General features: G+C 39.5%; 1 protein-coding gene across 5 annotated transcripts in view; it reads right to left on the bottom strand.

Moving 5' to 3' along the window:
• The window catches only part of LNX1 (ligand of numb-protein X 1), a 277,040-nt gene that overhangs the window by 43,913 nt on the left and 211,960 nt on the right, over positions 1-21,167 (bottom strand). For all 5 annotated transcript variants that reach the window (XM_077279762.1, XM_077279760.1, XM_077279763.1 and 2 more), the window contains one exon: positions 19,538-19,772. In XM_077279762.1, the coding sequence (XP_077135877.1) occupies positions 19,538-19,772 (235 nt within the window). The remainder of the gene's footprint in view (positions 1-19,537; positions 19,773-21,167) is intronic.

Raw genomic sequence — 21,167 nt, 5'->3', positions numbered from 1 at the left:
GAGGGAGAAGGGACTCAGAGAGTGATTGTAAATTGAGGTGTTTGAGATTTCTGCGAGGGTGAGTTTGTGGAGTGGGGGATTGCGCACCAGGAGAAGAGAGGGAAGAGAATGTCAGTAGGTTGTGGTCAGACAGGGGGAGGGGTGAGTATTGCTATTTAGTTATTTAATTACTATACAGTATATGCTCATTTTGTTGTTTTTTTTACTTCGGTTTTGTCTGTTGACCACAGTCTGGACATATAGAGATAACTCAACAAATATCCTGACAACATTTTCAGTATTTAACGATACATATTAGATTTAGACATAGTCATAATAGTGTCACAGATATTGGACTGTAAATGCAGGCCAGTCATCCATTGCATATATACCACAACCAGAAGAAAAATATGATCAGAGAGGCCAAATACTATATGCAAAAATATATAAAGAGCTTCATTTTTAAAGGTATTATTTTTTAGAAAGTAAATCTGGAAAAAGTGAAACATTTCAAATGGTAATAATTATGGACTGATACACAATAAAAAGTTTTATGTTACCTACTTAATCCACAACCGATTTTCCAGGAGAAGCTGGCTCAGGCTGCCAGAAACATAAATGAGCACTGAGGCCAACGGCTCTATGACATCCCTGTAGTAAAAGGCTCTTCTATATGTTATGGCGCACAAAGGGACTAAGCCATTGTTTATCCAAGTAGCAAGACTAGGCAATGTTCTGGTAATAAATGTATCACGTGGATGAAAATCAGTCCAGAAAAAACTACTTCTAACTTTCCTCCCTTATAAATTTAGGACACTATATTTACAGCCTGGAAACCTTAATAGGAGGCCCCTAAAGGATGTATGCAAAATGGGGGGTGGGGGAGAGATGAGTTAGGGATGTGGAGAACTGACTTGCTTTCAGTCTGTAATGTGCATCTTGGCAGGAACATTGAAAGGAATTCCAGATGTGGAATCCGAGGCCTGCAAGGTCACATGAGTTAACACTCAAGGTCACGAGGCACCAGAATGAGTCAGGAACATTTGGCGATGATAAAATCAAAATGATCACAACAATTCACACAGTATAAGGTTTGTGTTAGTTAATTAATTAAGCTTGAGCGCTGCGCTTGCATAATAATTTCATATTGTCTACTTGCAGAAACTAACATAATTTAAGACACAAAACAACACGGCAACATCTACTCAGTAGGATTAGGAGCAGAAAAAATGGGAATTCAGATCCATCCTGTGATAAACACAAACAGTGACAGATGGACCCCATTGACTATAATTAGGTTTGGCTTCCACTAGGGTGTCAGTTATTTTAATGGAAAATATGCTGTGCTTTTTCTTACTCTTAAACTGCCGAAGATTGTGAGGGATCATTCTAACAAAGCTTTAAAGCTGAATATTTTTACATATGTAGTTATCTAATATTTATTATTTTCATAGCACCACATTGTCTGCAGGAATTGTCATCACTTACGATCTATATTCCCTACCAGTATGTCTTTGTGTGGGTTTTCTCAGACACAGGAACAGTGGTAACCACAGAGGCGCCAAGCTGCTCAATCTCATCACAAAAAGACCTATAAGGACCTGTTACCCACAAATGCAACTTATCACCTGTCCAAATGGCTGTTTGCTGGAGGTCCCACAGCTGGGAACCTTATGCGACAGCCACTTGCACAACCACTGCTTCAAACAAGGGACGACAACCCTGTTCTCACAATCCGTGGGGTAGTGGAACCCCCAATTATCAGAGACTCATCACCTATCCTGTTTTATTTTTGTACTCTGCATGCCATGCATGTTTTCTTAACACTTTTCAGGGGCAGAACTGAAGACCCCCCCAAACACTTGAATATCGTAGCTGTTGATTGAGCAACTGTTCGACCAACAGCTTTCCCTTCTGACTCCCCTCATACACAGGATGTTCCGATGTTCAATATCAGAAAGCCATACCTACGGTACTACATGGTTCGCCGATCCCACCAAAATGTTATCTCTGTATTTGATCTATTTTCAATCTGAACTCTATTGACTTCTCCTTCCTTTCAGCAAGTTATTGTAATATCTATTATGCTTTTCTTACATAGCGCCATCATATTCCTCAGCTTTATAAACATGATCATCACTCTCCCCATTAGGGCTCACAATCTACTTTCCCTATCCCTATATTTTTAAAGTGTGGGAGGAAACCCACCACAAACATACATCCTGGCTCTGGTAAGCACTTTACGTGTTAAGGTCTTGTTACCTGGGTCTGTGTTCACACATTCAGAATTTGATAAGAATTCCAAGCCTAACTTTTCAGCAATTTTGCCAACATTCCACATCCAGTGTAAGCGAGTGGTGTATAAGACATCTCTTTTCAAATCCAGTTTAAAGAAATCTGCAGAATGCTTCACATTTTGCAAGGAATCTACACAGACTAGTTTCATTGTGTGACCACAGGGCTAATTTTCTGGCCGATCCACCACATCTGCTAAATCCTCATTTTGACCCTCTTGTGAAAGCCGGCTTGTGGCCAATGTTCATAGGAGATCGTTATTTTTTTCTATACATAGCAGAGCTGAAGCCTTGCTATGTGTAGCAAAGGAACGATCGCAGATTCAAGTCTCTAAAAGGGACTATTGATTACAGTAAAAAGTGAAAAAGTAAGTTTTTAAAAATATGAACAAAACAAAATAAAACAAAGTTCATATCACTCCACTTTTGACCCCATTGAAAATGAAACAATAATAATTAAAAAATACACATATTTGGTATAGCTGAATTCAGAAATAGCCTATCTGTCAAAATGTAAAGTAAATTAATCAGATCGGTAAATGGCGTAATAAAAAAAACTAAACACTAGAATTACGTTTTTGGCCTCTACAACAATGCAATAAAATGCAATAAGAGGCAATAAAAATATCGTATCTACCCCAAAATGGTATAAATAAAAATGTCAGCTCAGGGCGCAAAAATTAGGCCTCAACCAGCACCAGGTTATGAGAATTATAAGCGCTACAGATCTCAGGAAATGGTGACAGACTAAAAACTTTTTTTTTCATACAAATTTTGGAATTTTTTTCACCACTTAAATAAAATAAAAACTGTACATGTTTGGTATCTATGTAATCATTATGTAGTTCATAATGACCTAGGGAATCATAGTGACAGGTCAGTTTGACAATATAGTACACATGGTAAATAAAAAAACAAAACAATTGCACTTTTTTTTTGCAATTTCACCACACTTGAATTTTTGTTCCCCTTTTTCCAGTACAGTATATGGTAAAATCAACGGTGTCATTCAAAAGTACAACTTGACTGAAACATAAAATGGTTCTTGGAAGAAAGGGAGGGAAAAACAAACACTAAAAAATGGAAAATGGCCATGGCGTGTACGGGTTAAACATTTTCACAGCAGATTCCTCTATCCAGTAGTCCATTGTATCCAAGCAGGAATGACTGGTAACTTAAAATAGTTTGCACTTCTGTTGAAAAGAATAACCAATTTAATATCTTGTACTTTTTGGCTTTACCAGTTCCTGGAGGAGTTAATAAAGTTAATTATTTGTGGGAACTCAAATCTCAGAAAGTACAATAAATCCAATTGGGATTTTTCTAATTATGAGATAAAAATTTAAATATTTTGCAGAAACAAAGGGACAAATGGTTGTAATGGGACCAACAGGTCTGGAAAGAATGAAGAATAATAAGTGGAACCAATGAATAAAATGAAAAGTGTATGGTATAGATCCACAAAATTAAAAGTTACCATGCAGTTATAAAAATGGTGGCAGAAAATGAGACATGATTTCCAAGCTCCATTTCAGTGTAACATCTAGTATTAATGCTGCCTGTAACTAACCATAAATCTGTAGGGTTAGTGCTCATGACAATATTACATCAAGGCTGCTCCCTTAAGGTACCTTCACACGAAACGACTTTGTAACGATATCGCTAGCGATCCGTGACGTTGCAGCGTCCTGGCTAGCGATATCGTTTAGTTTGACACGCAGCAGCGATCAGGATCCTGCTGTGACATCGTTGGTCGCTGAATAAAGTTCAGAACTTTATTTAGTCGTCCGATCGCCGTGTATCGTTGTGTTTGACAGCAAAAGCAACGATACCAGCGATATTTTACACTGGTAACCAGAGTAAACATTGGGTTACTAAGCGCAGGGCCGCGCTTAGTAACCCGATGTTTACCCTGGTTACCAGCGTAAAATGTAAAAAAAACAAACAGTACATACTTACATGCGTCCCCCGGCGTCCGCTTCCCACACTGACTGAGCGCCGCAAAGTGAAAGTGAAAGCACAGCACAGCGGTGACGTCACCGCTGTGCCCTGCTACTGCCGGCGCTCAGTCAGTGCAGGAAGCGGACGCCGGGGGACGCATGTAAGTATGTACTGTTTGTTTTTTTTACATTTTACGCTGGTAACCAGGGTAAACATCGGGTTACTAAGCGCGGCCCTGAGCTTAGCAACCCGATGTTTACCCTGGTTACCCGGGGACCTCGGCATCGTTGGTCGCTGGAGAGCGGTCTGTGTGACAGCTCTCCAGCGACCAAACAGCGACGCTGCAGCGATCGGCATCGTTGTCGCTATCGCTGCAGCGTCGCTCCATGTGAAGGTACCTTTAGGCTGCCGTCACACTAGCAGTATTTGGTCAGTATCTTACATCAGTGTTTGTAAGCCAAAACCAGGAGTGGAACAAATAGAGGAAAAGTATAATAGAAACATCTGCACCACTTCTGCATTTATCACCCACTCCTGGTTTTGGCTTACAAATACTGATGTAAAATACTGACCAAATCCTGCTAGTGTGACGCCAGCCTTAGCCTGAGATCACTCAAGAGCATATACAGATGAAACCAGAAGTTTACATACATATATAAAAACACACATCTGCATGTTTTTCTCAAAATCTGACATGAAATCAGAATAAACCTTTCCCGTTTTAGGTCAATCAGGATTACCATAATTAGTAATATTTGCCAAATGCCAGAATAATGATATAATTTTTATTACTTAATGCAAAGTCAAAAGTTTACATACCCTAAGATTACTATGTCTTTAAACAATTTTGGACGGCCCATATGATGATGTCAGGTGTTTGGAAGCTTCTGATAGATTTTTTGGCAACATCTGAGTTAATTAGAGTCACACCTGTGGATGTATTTTAATGCACACCTGAAACACATTGCTTCTATGTGTAGCATCTTGGGAACATCTAAATAAATCAGCCAAGATATTGGGAAGAGAATAGAGGACTTCCACAAGTCTGGCTCATCCTTGGGTATAATTTCAAGATACCTGACGGTGCCTTGTTCATCTGTACAAACACTGGGGTAGCAGCTTCATGTTGTGGGATTGTTTTGCTGCAGGAGGGACTGGTACACCTCACAAAATAGATGGCATCATGAGAAAAGAAGATTATGTGGCAATGCTGAAGCAACATCTCAAGACATCAGCCAGGAAGTTAAAGCTTGGGCGGAAATGGGTCTTCCAAATGCACAATGACCAGTAGCATACTGCCAAAATGGTAAAGTGGCTTAAGAATGACAAAGTCAATGTTTTGGAGCGGCCATCACAAAGCCCTGATCTCAATCCTATTGAAAATTTATGGGCAAAGCTGAAAAGGCAGGTGCGAGCAAGGCGACCTACAAACCTGGGTCAGTTACACCAGTTTTGTCAGGAGGAATGGGCCCAAATTCCGACCAACTATTGTGAGAAGCTTGTGGAAGGATATCCCAAACGTTTGACTCAAATCATCCAGTTTAAGAGCAATGGTACCAAATACTAATGAAATATATGCAAACTTTTGACTTTAATAATACAATCTTAAGTCACTTATTTAATAGATCACATATTTTGTGAGGCAATAAATTCCTCTGCTAGACATATGATAACACCACTGCCACAAGTATATAAATTAAAGGGGAAAGAGGATCCATTGCATAAAATGATAAAAATATGAATTTTATTACACTATACTTAAAAAGTGATTAAAAATCCAAGCAAGGGAACACAAACCAAGTGATACATTATTACTGAATACTGATAGCATGATTATAAAATCCTACATTTGGTCAACATCACAGGCAAAAAGATTTTTAAAGGTGGATGTTTAAATGAGAATATTAAAAAATACGTAATCCATCCAGCTTCAAAAAATTAGCAAATGGTTCAACAACACTCTAATACTAAACAAAGAAATTTGAACAAAAAATAAGTGTACTAGATGCATCAAAAGCAAAGTTCAACTATGGTTCCGCAGCTTTTCAATATTGATTGAATGTGCATATAATTAATCGCAAAGCTATCAACCTTATAGCTGAGTTAATTGAAAAAAGAAGCAGCAAAAGCAAAAGCAAATCTGTTAGATAAGTGTACTTACAAATGCTGATATGCCTATGAGATGAAAATATCGTGTCACCACCCCGGATGACGCCATTTCGCTAAGGGCTTTTTCAACAGGGGCGAATCTTGTACAAATTTCTTTGTTTGGTATTAGAGTGATTTGGATAAATAGCGTCAAAATGAATTATATGCACATGCACTTTATATTTGGAAAGCTGTTGAACCTTTTGCTAATTTTTTGAAGCAGGATGTGTTACGTATTTTTTCATATTCTCATTTAAACATCCACCTTTAAAAAGCTCTTTGCCTGTGATGTTGACCAAATATAGGATTTTATAATCATACTATCAGTAATAACGTATCACTTGGTTTGTGTTCCCTTGCTTGGATTTTTAATCACTTTTTAAGTATCGTGTAATAAAATTCATATTTTTATCATGTTTTGCAATGGATCCTCTTTCCCCTTTAATTTATTTCTTTGGGGCTGTGGTGTTATCAAACTTTTGACTTTGCAGTAAGTAATAAAAATGCCTTAAAACATTCTCTCTCTCTCTCATTATTCTGGCATTTGGCAAATATTAATAATTATGGTAATCTTAATTGACCTAAAATGGGAAAGGTTTATTTTGATTTCATGTCAGATATTGAGAAAAACATGCAGATGTGTCTTTTCATATAGTGTATGTAAACTTCTGGTTTGAACTGTAAATACAAATGTATATAGGATTGTCCATTTGACATCCAGAAAATAATTTTTCATCCGTATGCCATCCTTACGTATCCATATATCCGTTTTGTACATCTGCATGGCATCCGTTTTCCACATGAACAAGCTAATAAATAATACAGATCAAATACAGTTTCTGATCTTTATAATTGTATATAATACCACTATATATATATACAGTGCCTACAAGTAGTATTCAACCCCCTGCAGATTTAGCAGGTTTACACATTTGGAATTAACTTGGCATTGTGACATTTGGACTGTAGATCAGCCTGGAAGTGTGAAATGCACTGCAGCAAAAAAGAATGTTATTTCTTTGTTTATTTATTTTTTTAAATTGTGAAAAGTCTTTTCAGAGGGTCATTTATTATTCAACCCCTCAACCCACCAGAATTCTGTTTGGTTCCCCTAAAGTATTAAGAAGTAGTTCAGGCACAAAGAACAATGAGCATCACATGTTTGGATTAATTATCTCTTTTTCCAGCCTTTTCTGACTATTTAAGACCCTCCCCAAACTTGTGAACAGCACTCATACATGGTCAACATGGGAAAGACAAAGGAGCATTCCAAGGCCATCAGAGACAAGATCGTGGAGGGTCACAAGGCTGGCAAGGGGTACAAAACCCTTTCCAAGGAGTTGGGCCTACCTGTCTCCACTGTTGGGAGCATCATCCGGAAGTGGAAGGCTTATGGAACTACTGTTAGCCTTCCACGGCCTGGACAGCCTTTGAAAGTTTCCTCCCGTGCCGAGGCCAGGCTTGTCCGAAGAGTCAAGGCTAACCCAAGGACAACAAGGAAGGAGCTCTGGGAAGATCTCATGGCAGTGGGGATATTGGTTTCAGTCAATACCATAAGTAACGTACTCCACCGCAATGGTCTCCGTTCCAGACGAGCCCATAAGGTACCTTTACTTTCAAAGCGTCATGTCAAGGCTCGTCTACAGTTTGCTCATGATCACTTGGAGGACTCTGAGACTGACTGGTTCAAGGTTCTCTGGTCTGATGAGACCAGATCGAGATCTATGGTGCCAACCACACACGTGATGTTTGGAGACTGGATGGCACTGCATACGACCCCAAGAATACCATCCCTACAGTCAAGCATGGTGGTGGCAGCATCATGCTGTGGGGCTGTTTCTCAGCCAAGGGGCCTGGCCATCTGGTCCGCATCCATGAGAAGATGGATAGCACGGCCTACCTGGAGATTTTGGCCAAGAACCTCCGCTCCTCCATCAAGGATCTTAAGATGGGTTGTCATTTCATCTTCCAACAAGACAACGACCCAAAGCACACAGCCAAGAAAACCAAGGCCTGGTTCAAGAGGCAAAAAATAAAGGTGTTGCAGTGGCCTAGTCAGTCTCCTGACCTTAACCCAATTGAAAACTTGTGGAAGGAGCTCAAGATTAAAGTCCACATGAGACACCCAAAGAACCTAGATAACTTGGAGAAGATCTGCATGGAGGAGTGGGCCAAGATAACTCCAGAGATCTGTGCCGGCCTGATCAGGTCTTATAAAAGACGATTATTAGCTGTAATTGCAAACAAAGGTTATTCCACAAAATATTAAACCTAGGGGTTGAATAATAATTGACCCACACTTTTATGTTTAAAATTTATAAAAATTTAACTGAGCAACAAAACTTTTTGGTTTGTAAGATTTATGCATCTGTTAATAAATCCTGCTCTTGTTTGAAGTTTGAAGGCTCTAACTTATTTGCATCTTATTAAACCTGCTAAATCTGCAGGGGGTTGAATACTACTTGTAGGCACTGTATATATATATATATATATATATATATATATATATATATATATATATATATATATATATACCTGATTTACGCAGTAGGTCATTTTCTGATGATAGCTTAACTTTATAAGGGATTTCCACCTCTGGTTAGCCCTGAGAGGCATCAGACTGCTGTTGACCAATGCAATCCAGTGGGTTTCGGCAGTGGTCACATGTCCATCTGTCCAGACCTAGGTGTACAAAGGCCAGATCTGTACTTCTTATTTAGGCTTGACAAATGTGAGCTAGGCAGTGTTGGAAGAGGAGCAGCAGGGGATTTGTAAGATAAGTATACTTTATTTTATTATTTTGATTATTACAATTTTTTTTTTTGTAAAAAAAAAGAAAAGTTTCAGGTGTGGACGTCCCCTCTAAGCGGATACATATAAATCCACCAGCTAAGGTTTTTTAGGTCATCTTTAAGATGTTCTAGCTTGAAGAGGTCTGGGATAGATTATCTTCAGCTCTATTAATAATGGTAAAAAAGCCCAAATATATGTAACATGCATCACGGATGTTGCAAAACAGTAGACATGACGGATGCAACATCCTTTTTGTTCCGTCATTACCTTCCCCCCATTTGCGCTGACTGATAATTCGTATGTCATTTATCTAGACACCGTACTTCTTTACAGCAAGAAATTACTCAAATAGTGTCATATATGTAAATGTAAAGACTTGTCAGTGTCAGAGGAGGCTGACTACATCTTCCACAATTTTTCAGAATTTTAAGTAAAAGGTCTCTTATAGAAAATATAGCATTCTACAAATTATGAAAATGGCACTGACAATAGTGTAGGAGAGGAAGCGTGGACGACAAGGAGGAGAATTTCTCAGCCACAGGAGTCCAAGGTGCTCAGGTTTCACTAACTTCAATGGTGGCTAATAAATTAATCCCATTGGAAGCTATAGGGGCTTAAAAGAACAAGCACGGTATTCACTGAGCCAGCTCACTTCACTGAGGGAAACATGATTTCTTAATTGGCTTAATGGGCAAATATCTGGTAGTAGTCCTTTGTTTCAGAGCGGCTACTAGTGTTACCCAATATCGGTGCCGCTGCACTACAGGTAATTGTCATCAGGGCTGCATTAAAGAAAGCACAAAAAGACGATTGACAGCAGGCGCCATCAATGTCTTGCACAGATTACATGAATGTTTTAGTTAGGGACTGGGTTTTGGTACTAAATGGTTACCAAAAATTATAGTTACTTGACCCTTCAGAGGGCAAGATCATGTCCCATAGTGGCAGATCATGTCACTGTTATAAAGGGCCTGGAGAGGAGGATTCTTCTCCATCACCATGATTCTCTCCCTCACTATAGGTGCTGCACAACTAGCAAACAAGAGGAAGAGTTTTTTTGAGATGTTCAAAAACGTTGAAATTTTCAAGTGGAAACTGCCTCATAAAAAGCTTTTTAGGGGGACGTTTTTGTAGGATTGTTTTTGAAGCTGCTCCGTCCTAATGTAATTTACTCCAAACTACACATTGTCAAATCCAAATACTGCAAAAATTGCATCAGGATAAAAAAAAAACCTCTTCCATAACTTTTTCAGTAGGAAAAAAACTTTTCCAAAAACTTCTAGAAAAACAAGCATTTCTAAATGCAGTTTCTGCTTGAAAAATTTGCCATTTTTTAACACCTAAAAACTACATTTGAACAGAGCCATAAGATCAAAATAGTGATCCCCTATTCTATATGTGTGCCCTTTTAGGGATGTCCACACACTATAAGGCTACGTTCACATTTGCGTTGTTGGGCGCAGCGTCGTCGACGCATACCGATGCATGCGTCATGCGCCCCTATCTTTAACATGGGGGGCGCATGGACATGCGCCGGTATGCGTTGCACTGCGTTTTGCGACGCATGCATCATATAGACGCACAAGACAGGGCGCAGGGGACGCTACTTGTAGCGTTTTCCCTGCGCCGAAAGTCCCGATCTGTAGGATCTTATGACAACGCATGCGTCGCAAAACGCTGCATTGTGTACATGCGTTGTTGGTTGCGTCGCGTCGCCGATGCTGCGCCCAACAACGCAAATGTGAACGTAGCCTAACAGAGAATTATAACACAGGTCAACAAAAAAATTTTTTTTTTCTGGTGTCCAAAATATTTTAATGAATTTGGGGTATTTTTGGGGTGCTGATTCTGAATATGCTATCAGTTTTGCCAGATTGGCTCAAGTTTTTGACATTTTTGGTATCTTATTTATAGCACTTGTTGGTAAATGCGACGCATCATCTCATTAATTTCTTTGGATTAGTACTTGAACTGAGCAGTTCTCAATATAGTTTTGTGTTAATTAGTGTTCTAAAAGTTTGTTCATAGCTTGATTTTTGCACTAACTTTATGTTGTTGTCTGTTTTCCAGTGAAAAGCATGAACTCATCAAGAAGAAGTTGTCTTAACGATCCAGACTCATTCTGTTACATTTGTGGTGAATACACACTGCCAAAACATAGAAGAAACATAACAGACTTCGTAAAAAAAGTGTATTTTGCCTATTTTGGGGTTATGCTTGGGGACCAAGACAAGTTTTGGGCACCACACATAGTGTGCAAAGCATGTATCGAATTATTACGAAAATGGAGCAAAGGACAAAGAAAAAGCTTCAAATTTGGTGTTCCAATGGTGTGGAGAGAGCCAAAAAATCATCACGATGACTGTTATTTATGGTAAACACAGGTACAGGCACATCTTCACAATGAGGGACAGGCCTTCTTGCAGATTCCATGTTACTCCCATTTTCGTTTCTTATGCTTATTGAATCCTTGCACTTGCACTGCACAGAAATAACAGTCATCATGATGATTTTTTGGCTCTCTCCACACCATTGGAACACCAAATTTGAAGCTTTTTCTTTGTCCTTTGCTCCATTTTCGTAATAATTCGATACATGCTTTGCACACTATGTGTGGTGCCCAAAACTTGTCTTGGTCCCCAAGCATAACCCCAAAATAGGCAAAATACACTTTTTTTACGAAGTCTGTTATGTTTCTTCTATGTTTTGGCAGTGTGTATTCACCACAAATGTAACAGAATGAGTCTGGATCGTTAAGACAACTTCTTCTTGATGAGTTCATGCTTTTCACTGGAAAACAGACAACAACATAAAGTTAGTGCAAAAATCAAGCTATGAACAAACTTTTAGAACACTAATTAACACAAAACTATATTGAGAACTGCTCAGTTCAAGTACTAATCCAAAGAAATTAATGAGATGATGCGTCGCATTTATCAACAAGTGCTATAAATAAGATACCAAAAATCTCAAAAACTTGAGCCAATCTGGCAAAACTGATAGCATATTCAGAATCAGCACCCCAAAAATACCCTAAATTCGATGAAATATCTTTGGCACCAAAAATGCTGTTGACCAGTGTAATGCATGTTATAACTATTTCTGCCAAGATAAATAAATGGCTCCTAGCTAAAAATGTTTTATTTTCTTTTAATCTAAAAAATGTGGTATTATCAAAATCAGATCATAGGTCACAATTTTCCTTAGTATATTCAAAATTTATCCTACAAATATTCTCTAAACTTGTGAATAAGGTTGCCCTGCCACATGTGCATCAGATTCTGCAAGCCCAGCTCAGATGAATGGGTCAGATGCAGAAATCCCTGCCATAAATATGCTATGTGTGAATATACGCGAAAGGGCTCAAAAGTCCAAGATTATCTGAGGAAATAATCATGTGTAGAACAAAACATGTGTAATTGCAGTAATGTTTGGGGATAAATACAGGTTGGGCCATGTATATAGATGCACCTAAATAAAATGGGAATGGTTGGTGATATATCAACTTCCTGTTTGTGGCACATTAGTATATGGAAGGGGGAAAACTTTTCAAGATGGGTGGTGACCATGGCGGCCATTTTAAGATCGGCCATTTTGGATCCAACTTTATTTTTTCAATGGGAAGAGGGTCATGTGACACATCAAACTTATTGAGAATTTCACAAGAAAAACAATGGTGTGCTTGGTTTTAGCGTAAATTTATTCTTTCATGAGTTATTTACAAGTTTATGACCACTTACAAAATGTGTTCAAAGTGCTGCCCAGTGTGTTGGACTGTCAATGCAACCCTCTTCTCCCACTCTTGACACACTGTCAAAGTCCTCTTGATTCTGATAATGATCCAGTGCTGATTGGCAGGAGAATATTTGGAAGAAATCCAATCGGAGTTGCCAACTTGTTTTTTTATTTTTTTTTTTTGCTCAGCTTATGAAAAAATTATGGACAGCCAACAGTCTTTACTACGATTCTAAGTGATACAAGTCTGATGCAAAAACATTAGCTGCTTTCACTGGAAACTGGAAAATGATGATAATTGCAGTAATGATAATCTGTACAGGTTTCTCCAGCTTTAAAAAAAATCACAGATGAAGCTATTTTTTTCTACAGACACTACAGATCAATCCTTTTAAGGACCTTAAATATAATCGTATAATCCGTCTACAGAAATTTGCAATCTACCACCAATCCAACAAGGTGCTTGTTTGATGGCTGATTGGGTCACTAATGTGGACCCTAACCTAATTGTTCTTGGCAGTGCATCTCCCTGTAAACAGGGTACATGTACATTTGACAATTAGATGATTGTATTATGTCCAGTCTATGGCCGACTCATACTGGTGAGTGTTGGGTTTTGCCCAAATTTTCTATTTTACAAACCTCAGTTATGTCACGTAACAACATCAATATGACATTGATGGAAGTAATCAGGAGTAGATCTTTTCATAGGTATTTGACAAATAAACATTTGCTATTCTGGAAGAATGCTGCATGGTCAGTCACAAGTAATATAAGCTGTCGTGACATGACAGAAGAGGGTGACCCTGGCCATAACGTGTATGAAAGCGAGGCAGGGCCATTTCCTTCCACAAACATGTACGGAGGACTGATGTAGGTCAGTGGGGGGATCCTTTGCTCCCCACTGCTATGAACATGAGAAGAGTGAAAGCTGTAACAATATTTGTCTCCAGCATCATTTCTACCATTCCCCTTCAATCATCTTTCACGTGTCAATAAACACTTTCTTGGATGTGGACTTGTTTCTTGGTTTGTTCTGCCAGTGACACAGTCTGGAAGCAACGTCCAAACTAAAGAATATGGTTGATTCTGCTCCTATTTCTCCATATATCATTTATAATCACAATGTAGAAACTAGTTTTTCGCCTTTGTTTTGTTGGAGCCTGATTTTTCACTTTCTCTATATTAATGTTTGTTGATCTAAATTTTGGCGTTCCACATTTGACTACATTTCAATCTAAAGACGTTGTCCATGTCCAGAAAAAGCCAAGAAAGTGATGGAATTCTTGCCTTTCCAGGTAATGCAATGATCACCTGTGCAGTACTAAGGAAATCCTGAAAACATGACCTGTTGGTGGCTCTTGAGGACCGGAGTTGGAGAAAACTGATCTACACCATAAGAGAGGAAACAAATGAAAAACAGGAACGTTATCATGTGGGTAACGTCATTTTGCTTTGGTTGTAGGGGGTCACCAATGTCCAATGTTTCCATGTCATATCTATGGCCAGTAGGGGCCCTACCTGTGAAGCATTGGGGTAAAGAACAGTTTCACCATAACATGATGACTTTTTAGTAAATCTTACAATAATGTAGACAATCCATTTATAGGTTTTGGTTAATAAATATTTTTTTTGTCAAACAAAATATACAATGTTCCAATATACTTTCTGTATTAAAGGGACTCTGTCACCTGAATTTGGAGGGAACAATTTTCAGTCATATGGGCGGGGTTTTCGGGTGTTTGATTGACCCTTTTCTTACCTGCTGGCTGCATGCTGGCTGCAATATTGGATTGAAGTTCATTCTCTGTCCTCCATAGTACACGCCTGCGTAAGGCAAGATTGCCTTGTGCAGGCATGTACTACGGAAGACAGAAAATGAACTTCAATCCAATATTGCAGCCAGCATGCAGCCAGCGGGTAAGGAAAGGGTCAATCAAACACCCGCCCATATGACTGAAAATTGTTCCCTCCAAATTCAGGTGACAGAGTCCCTTTAATTCCTCATGGTAGTTATTCAATAAGTAGCATTGTTTGTTTCCAGCGGATAGAAAATCTGTCCATAGTCATGAGATTCACAGTCAAGTGCTACAAGGCTTATTACAGTACAGGTGTCACATAACCAGGACAGATATTTATCTACTAGAAGTAAAAAATATTACAAATTCCATTACAGCAAAAAAAAAAAAAAGATTTAGGAAGAATAACCCTTATTTGCTGAAAGTGTAATACCCCTTTAAATCTACCTAGAATAGTAAGTGCACCTTGTGGTGGTTGCCCATGGAAACAGACAACAGTTTAATTCTACTTTGCTGTTAGACACATCAGAAAAGCTAAACTCCGACAGAGTTCCCTAATAATGGAAACCATCAGAATGGTGGATTTACCTATGGGTGTGATTGCTGTAGAATATGCGGCGTTACTCAATACATACAAAATATGTAAAATTCCTCAACATCCTATACTAATTTCCCCTATGATGTGATGTCCAACTGTTTTACAAATGTTCTTCGCACAGTAGGCTTATAACTCATATACTTTCAAGCCCGACATTAAAAAATAATACGCACGTCACATTCTGGAGCCTTTGATGGACAAATCACAAAGGGCAGAATTATGATTGATAGCTTGGAAATTTTGCACTTATATAACGATAATAATACAAGAAGGCGTCAAGCGGTTTTACTCCCTTCCCAGTCAATCCACGTAGTCACTGCTTGGTTTTACAATACACTGGAGTGGGATCTGATTTACAAACACACAGCTGCTTCCTGAGCAAAAAAAATATATATACAGTGAGAGAAATAAAAAGCAAAGGTTCTAAGAACACAGCAAGTTCTTTACTGGAATCCTCCTGGAACATCTGGGCTCTTTCAGGCAATTACTAGAAAACCCTTTGTGTGCTGGATGCACGGGGCCTTCCTGCAGGGACCAGGGGTTTTTTGAGCATTAGGTGTCATATAATGGACTTTCAGTGTGTTGCTGAAGTACTGGAGAAAGAAGAGCTGTACCCGTATAACTAACAATGACGTCATCTAAATATGATGTTATCACTCATGCCATACAGACTCTAGAAACACTAAGAAATACTCATTTGTTTAGCGATTCAGTAATATCTGTAGAGCACATTCCCTCTAGTCATCTACCATATACCTCTAACCCAGCCAACCAATACCCTGCTCTGTACTGACAAGGGGCAAGAACCCCGAAACAGCTGACTGAAGATGGAGGCCCCTTCCTTGCACAGTAGACTCTGGTTTGATTAAATAGCCTAAGTCATGGAGTAAAGCTTCTTAAAAAAGCACTCCCATCAAAGTTTTTATCCTCTTAATACATTGCAATCATCGTATTATACAGCACAGTTATCTGGGACAATTTTTTTTTTGCTATGGGCATAACTACTAAAAAGCAGATAGCTGCTACCAACCTGCTGGGTGTGCGCAGTGCTGATCTCCCCCAGCATAGAGCCTTCACAAACTGCTCCTGCCGGCAATTTAGAGGATAATGCTGACATCACATTGACAGAGCAGCAGCTTCTCTTCCGCTCTGCTCTGTTGATGGAGCGTAAATTCATGCTGATTGACTGCCAGCTCCCCGCTGCAAAACTGGAGCATGACTGCCGACATCATGCTGGTTGGGAGCCAGCTGTCAACCAGCATTATGTCAGCAGTCATGCCCCATTGACAGAGCAGCATGGAAGAGGAAGAGCTGCTCTGTTGATGTGGAGCAGATGAATCTCTAGCAGGAGTGGTTAATGACAGTTCTGTGATGGAGTCAGGTAGAACAGGTATGTAGTTAGATTTTAGACCCATAGTTAAAAAAATAGTCCTGGCTAAACCCTTTAAACTAAAGTCAAAGTGCGCATCAACCATTATCAATACTCTTGAAATGCGCATCAGCCATTATCAATACTGTCAAAGTGCGCATCAGCCATTATCAATAGTGTCGAAGAGCGCATCAGCCATTATCAATACTATAAAAGTGTGCATCAGCCATTATCAATAGTGTCGAAGTGCGTATCAGCCATTATCAATACTGTCAAAGTGTGCATTGACCATTTTCAATACTGTCGAAGTGTGCATCAGCCATTATCAATACTGTCGAAGTGTGCATCAGCCATTATCAATACTGTTGAAGTGTGCATCATCCATTATCAATACTGTTGAAGTGTGCATCAGCCATTATCAAGGTGCTCAAAACCACATACAAGAAGTTTATTAACCCTTCAGGTGCTTCACAGCAGCAGAAGCGACATGGAAGGAAAAAATCAACATTTCACTTTTTAGTCACAAAAATGATCTTTTAGCAACAATTTTTTTATTTTCCCAAGGGTAAAAGAGGAAACTGGACCCCGAAAGTTATTGTACAATTTGTCCTGAGTACGCTGATACCCCATATGTGGGGGAGAACCACTGTTTGGGCGCACGACAGGGCTCTGAAGGAAAGGAGCGCCATTTGACTTTTTGAATGAAAAATTGGCTCCAATCTTTAGCGGACACCATGTCGCGTTTGGATAGCCCATGTGTGCCTAAATATTGGAGCACCCCCACAAGTGACCCCATTTTGGAAACTAGACCCCCCAAGGAACTTATCTAGATGCATAGTGAGCACTTTGAACCACCAGGTGCTTCACAAATTGATCCGTAAAAATTAAAAAGTACTTTTTTTCACAAAAAAATTCTTTTAGCCTCAATTCTTTTCATCTTTACATGGGCAACAGGATAAAATGGATCCTAAAATTCGTTGGGCAATTTGTCCTGAGTACGCTGATACCTCACATGTGGGGGTAAACCACTGTTTGGGCGCACGGCAGGGCTCAGAAGGAAAGGAGCACCATTTGACTTTTTGAATGAAAAATTAGCTCCAATCGTTAGCGGACACCATGTCACGTTTGGAGAGCCCCTGTGTGTCTAAACACTGGAGGTTCCCCACAAATGACCCCATTTTGGAAACTAGACCCCCCAAGGAACTTATCTAGATGCATAGTGAGGACTTTGAACCCCCAGGTGCTTCACAAATTGATCCGTAAAAATGAAAAAGTACTTTTCACAAAAAATTTCTTTTAGCCTCAATTTTTTCATTTTCACATGGGCACCAGGATAAAATGGATCCTAAAATTTCTTGGGCAATTTCTCCTGAGTACAGCGATACCTCACATGTGGGGGTAAACCACTGTTTGGGCGCACGGCAGGGCTCAGAAGGAAAGGAGCACCATTTGACTTTTTGAATGAAAAATTAGCTTCAATCGTTAGTGGACACCATGTCGCATTTGGAGAGCCCCTGTGTGCCTAAACATTAGAGCTTCTCCACAAGTGACCCCATTTTACAAACTAGACCTCCCAAGGAACTAATCTACATGTGCAATGAGCACTTTGAACCCCCAAGTGCTTCACAGAAGTTTATAACGCAGAGCCGTGAAAATAAAAAATCATTTTTCTTTCCTCAAAAATTATTTTTTAGCCTGCAATTTTTTATTTTCACAAGGGTAACAGGAGAAATTGGACCCCAAAAGGTGTTGTCCAGTTTGTTCTGAGTACGCTGATACCCCATATGTGGGGGTAAACTACACAAAACTGTCGAGGTGCGCATCAGCCATTATCAATACTGTCGAAGTGCGCATCAGCCATTATCAATACAGTGGAAGTGTGCATTAACCATTATCAATACTGTCAAAGTGTGCATCAGCCATTATCAATACTATCGAAGTGCGCATTAACCATTATCAATACTGTCGAAGTGCGCATGAGCCATTATCAATACTGTTGAAGTGCACATTAGCCATTATCAATACTGTCGAAGTGCGCATTAGCCATTATCAATACTGTTGAAGTGCGCATCAGCCATTATCAATACATCGAAGTGTGCATCAGCCATTATCAATACTGTCGAAGTGCGCATTAGCAATTATCAATACTGTTGAAGTGCGTATCACCCATTATCAATACTGTCGAAGTGCGCATCAGCCATTATCAATACTGTCGAAGTGCGCATCAGCCATTATCAATACTGTCGAAGTGTGCATCAGCCATTATCAATACTGTCGAAGTGCGCATGAACCATTATCAATACTGTTGAAGTGTGCATCAGCCATTATCAATACTGTCGTAGGGGGCATTAACCATTATCAATACTGTTGAAGTGTGCATCAGCCATTATCAATACTGTCGAAGTGCGCATTAACCATTATCAGCTCCGTCATAGCATCTGTCACAATCTATTGTTTCTAGATTATTGATCCGTGTTCTAATTGTCTTTCTGCGTGATCCATGTACAGGAAATGCATCTAACCACAACAATAACACTCTATTGGCAGATTATTAGCTAGGATTTTGTCTTTGCTGCAGGCATATTTTGATCAATTGATGACTGCGCAGCCACAGAGGAATGGCAGCGGAATATGAGAAAGACCTCACAAATGAGAACATTGTTTCATCATCGCCGGTGCTTCCTGTGCTATGTCTTCACTACAGACCTACACATATCCAATTAGAAAAAGAAAACACACAGATATGCAAAGATTGAAAGCCAAATCTGGCATTAATTAGGAAACATCACCATAGTGAATAATAAACCCAGAGGAGAGAGCAGCCCAAGAAACCGAAATCTTTCCACCCACTCTCTGTAAGAGATGAGATGTCAAAGCTCACCGAGGCAGCTTCAGCCACATGACCCAGACTGGTGACCATTCTCGGTTTTCAATGCCATCCTGGACCGGCTCCATGAGCAGGGAGTCGCTGCTGATGTCTTCCTCTGGCTCATATTCTTTTGTTTCCAGGGCTCTCAGAACCACACAAGAGGAGGAAGAGTTTTTTAGTAGTGACACGGCTTCGCTACGGCTGACTCCTGTTAGGTCTACACCATTGACATTCAGTAGAATGTCACCTGCGTAACAAGGAAACAGAATATGTCTTAGCATAAACCACACAGACACATTACATGGAATACATCATTAGAAAATGACGCGTTATTTAAAAGATTAATAACTGTTTTAATTTTATTTTCCATAAATCAATAGTAAAATAAACATTTTTGTTACAGTATATTCTGTTCTTTATTTGAGAAATATGCTTTTTTGTCTTGCTGGACTGATTGTTTCTTCTCATAATTCTCAATTCATGGGTAAATGCTGTATTCAGTGAACAACACCGATCTTCCCATTAGGAGATTGGTGCTTATAAAGTTTTATGGAGAACGGTAACTGTCAGGAGAGCTTACAGCAGAATGTCTGTGTCTGCCCCTAGATCCTCCCTCCTATTCTCCCTTGTCCAATCTCCATAGAATTTTATGTCAATCCATCAGCTGTTTTTGCAATTTAATCTGAGGGAAGCATAATATAGAGCAGTGTTCCCCAACTCCGGTCCTCAAGAGCCACCAACAGGTCATGTTTTCAGGATTTCCTTAGTATTGCACAGGTGATGGAATTATTGCCTGTGAAGGTGATGCAATTATCACCTGGACAATACTAAGGAAATCCTGAAAACATGACCTGTTGGTGGCTCTTGAGGACCGAACTTGGGGAACACTGATATAGAGCAAAAGAGCCTGATTCCAGTGATGTGTCACTTATTAGTCTGTGTGTTTTATCGGCAGGTCATTATCACTGCCTGACTACAGTTAGGTCCATATATATTTGGACAGAGACAACATTTTTCTAATTTTGGCTATAAACATTACCACAATGAATTTTAAACAAAACAATTCAGATGCAGTTGAAGTTCAGACTTTCAGCTTTCATTTGAGGGTATCCGCATTAAAATTGGATGAAGGGTTTAGGAGTTTCAGCTCCTTAACATGTGCCACCCTGTTTTTAAAGGGACCAAAAGTAATTGGACAATTGACTCCAAGGCTATTTCATGGACAGGTATGGGCAGTCCCTTAGTTATGTCATTCTTAATTAAGCAGATAAAAGGCCTGTAGTTGATTTGAGGTGTGGTGCTTGCATTTGGAAGGTTTTGCTGTGAAGTAAACATGCGGTCAAAGGAGCTCTCCATGCAGATGAAACAAGCCATCCTTAAGCTGCGAAAACAGAAAAAACCCATCCGAGAAATTGCTACAATATTAGGAGTGGCAAAATCTATAGTTTGGTACATCCTGAGAAAGAAAGAAAGCACTGGTGAACTCATCAATGCAAAAAGACCTGGGCGCCCACGGAAGACAACAGCGGTGGATGATCGCAGAATAATCTCCATGGTGAAGAGAAACCTCTTCACAACAGCCAACCAAGTGACCAACACTCTCCAGGAGGTCGGCGTATCAATATCCAAATCTACCATAAAG

The sequence above is a fragment of the Ranitomeya variabilis genome, chromosome 1 (genome assembly GCF_051348905.1).
Source record: "Ranitomeya variabilis isolate aRanVar5 chromosome 1, aRanVar5.hap1, whole genome shotgun sequence".
NCBI lineage: Eukaryota > Metazoa > Chordata > Amphibia > Anura > Dendrobatidae > Ranitomeya > Ranitomeya variabilis.
This window is presented reverse-complemented; position numbering and strand designations above follow the sequence as displayed.